Below are 1,424 nucleotides of genomic sequence, written 5' to 3'. Positions count from 1 at the left end.
CCCCCCCGCGCCGAGCATCGGCGAGTCGCACTCCACCCCGAGACCGGGACCCGACTGGACGCGCAACCTGCTGAGTATGAGGGAAGGTGGTGTCGGTCCGGGTATGCTGCCTCCCAGGACCTCCTCGTCCTCCATCAGCCTGCTGTCGGTGCTCCGTCAGCAGGACGGCTCCTCCCACTCCCCCGTCTACACCTCTGCCTCTGAAGGACGGGGTTTCCCCCAACAAGGGGAGCCGCCCGGGAGCCGGGACACCGCCGGCACGAGCAGCGGGCATCACCCGTTCTGGGACGGCTCTCGCGGCAACACGGCCTCGTTCCGCAACGTGCTGCAGTGCAACCTGAGCCGCTACTTCATGGAGTTCGACCGCATGCAGGACCTGGAGCCGCCACTAGGGGGCGGCGGCGGCATGGCGGACGGGAGTCAAGAGCAGAACCAAGAGCTGTTGAATAATAACATGGACCCAGATAGACCTGGGCCTTCCTCATCAACCTCCACCTCCTCCCCTACTATCATCCACTACCAGCCTCCTCTCCCACCTCCTCCTGCCCCACACAACCTGGAGAACAATGTTCCTCCCCCGGCCTCCCGGGGACACCTGAACCGCTGCCGGGCCTGCCACAACCTGCTGACCTTCAACCATGACTCTCAGCGCTGGGAGCGAACCAACCAGGCCTCCTCCACCTCTGCCTCCACTCTGGAGCCCTCCTCCTCTTCTTCTTCTTCCTCCGCTTTTCCTTCATCTTCTTCTTCCCCTTGGCAGCCCGAGGAGAGCAGGAGGACACTAGAAACCCCGGAGAGTAGGGTGCCGCCAGAGCCCAGCGAGCAGCCTCCTCCCCCTGGTGGTGGTGGAGGAACTGTGGCCTTCCCGATAGCCCCGACCCCCACCCAGACTGGAGAGCAGACCGTGGGCTTGGTGTACAACCAGGACACAGCGCAGTGGGAGAGGGTGTACCGGCAGGCCGCTGCCGGCAGATCGGCGGAGCCACCAGACGCCTTAAGCCAAGAAATGCCTGTTGACCCCCCCGATGAGGACTCTCTGAGGAGGTACAGTCTTTGTGTCTTTCAGTGGCTTTGGGTTAATCTGAGTCTTGACTTATTTGTTTCATAGCCTGTGGACCATATATGCTGTTGAACATCTACTTTAAGCCACACACGGTAAGTTTTACCATTAACATTTAAGTATCTCTCTTATGACACCTGTCCTTCTGTTTTCTTTTATCCAGGCGACTGTTGGAATCATCTCTGTTATCATTGTCTCGCTACGACATGTCGGGGTCAAGAGACCACCCTATTTACCCTGATCCAGCCAGGTACACTTCATTTACCCTGATCCAGCCAGGTACACTTCATTTACCCTGATCTAGCCAAGTACACTTCATTTACCCTGATCCAGACAGGTACACTTCACTTACCCTGATCCAGAC

The 1,424-nt window shown here is 58.8% G+C and overlaps 1 protein-coding gene across 1 annotated transcript; it reads left to right on the top strand.

Annotated features, from left to right (window-relative positions):
- The first annotated feature begins 14 nt into the window (after positions 1-14).
- Positions 15-1,418, top strand: LOC116380863 (activating molecule in BECN1-regulated autophagy protein 1-like). The gene is made up of 2 exons (XM_031842693.1): positions 15-1,044; positions 1,224-1,418. Exons 1-2 carry the CDS (start codon positions 77-79, stop codon positions 1,357-1,359), a joined length of 1,104 nt encoding a protein of 367 aa, XP_031698553.1. The 5' UTR covers positions 15-76; the 3' UTR covers positions 1,360-1,418.
- The last annotated feature ends 6 nt before the right edge of the window (positions 1,419-1,424 follow it).

Source organism: Anarrhichthys ocellatus, unplaced genomic scaffold, assembly GCF_004355925.1.
Source record: "Anarrhichthys ocellatus isolate YVR2014 unplaced genomic scaffold, GSC_Weel_1.0 scaffold9268, whole genome shotgun sequence".
In the NCBI taxonomy this organism is placed as follows: domain Eukaryota; kingdom Metazoa; phylum Chordata; class Actinopteri; order Perciformes; family Anarhichadidae; genus Anarrhichthys; species Anarrhichthys ocellatus.
The sequence above is the reverse complement of the archived record's forward strand: the minus strand, read 5'-3'. Positions and strand labels throughout refer to the sequence as shown.

Coding starts and splice junctions, on each gene's coding strand:
- LOC116380863 (XM_031842693.1), top strand. CDS start 77: ATGAGGGAAGGTGGTGTCGGTCCGGGTATGCTGCCTCCCAGGACCTCC. Junction 1,045..1,223: donor GATGAGGACTCTCTGAGGAG/GTACAGTCTTTG, acceptor TCTTTTATCCAG/GCGACTGTTGGAATCATCTC.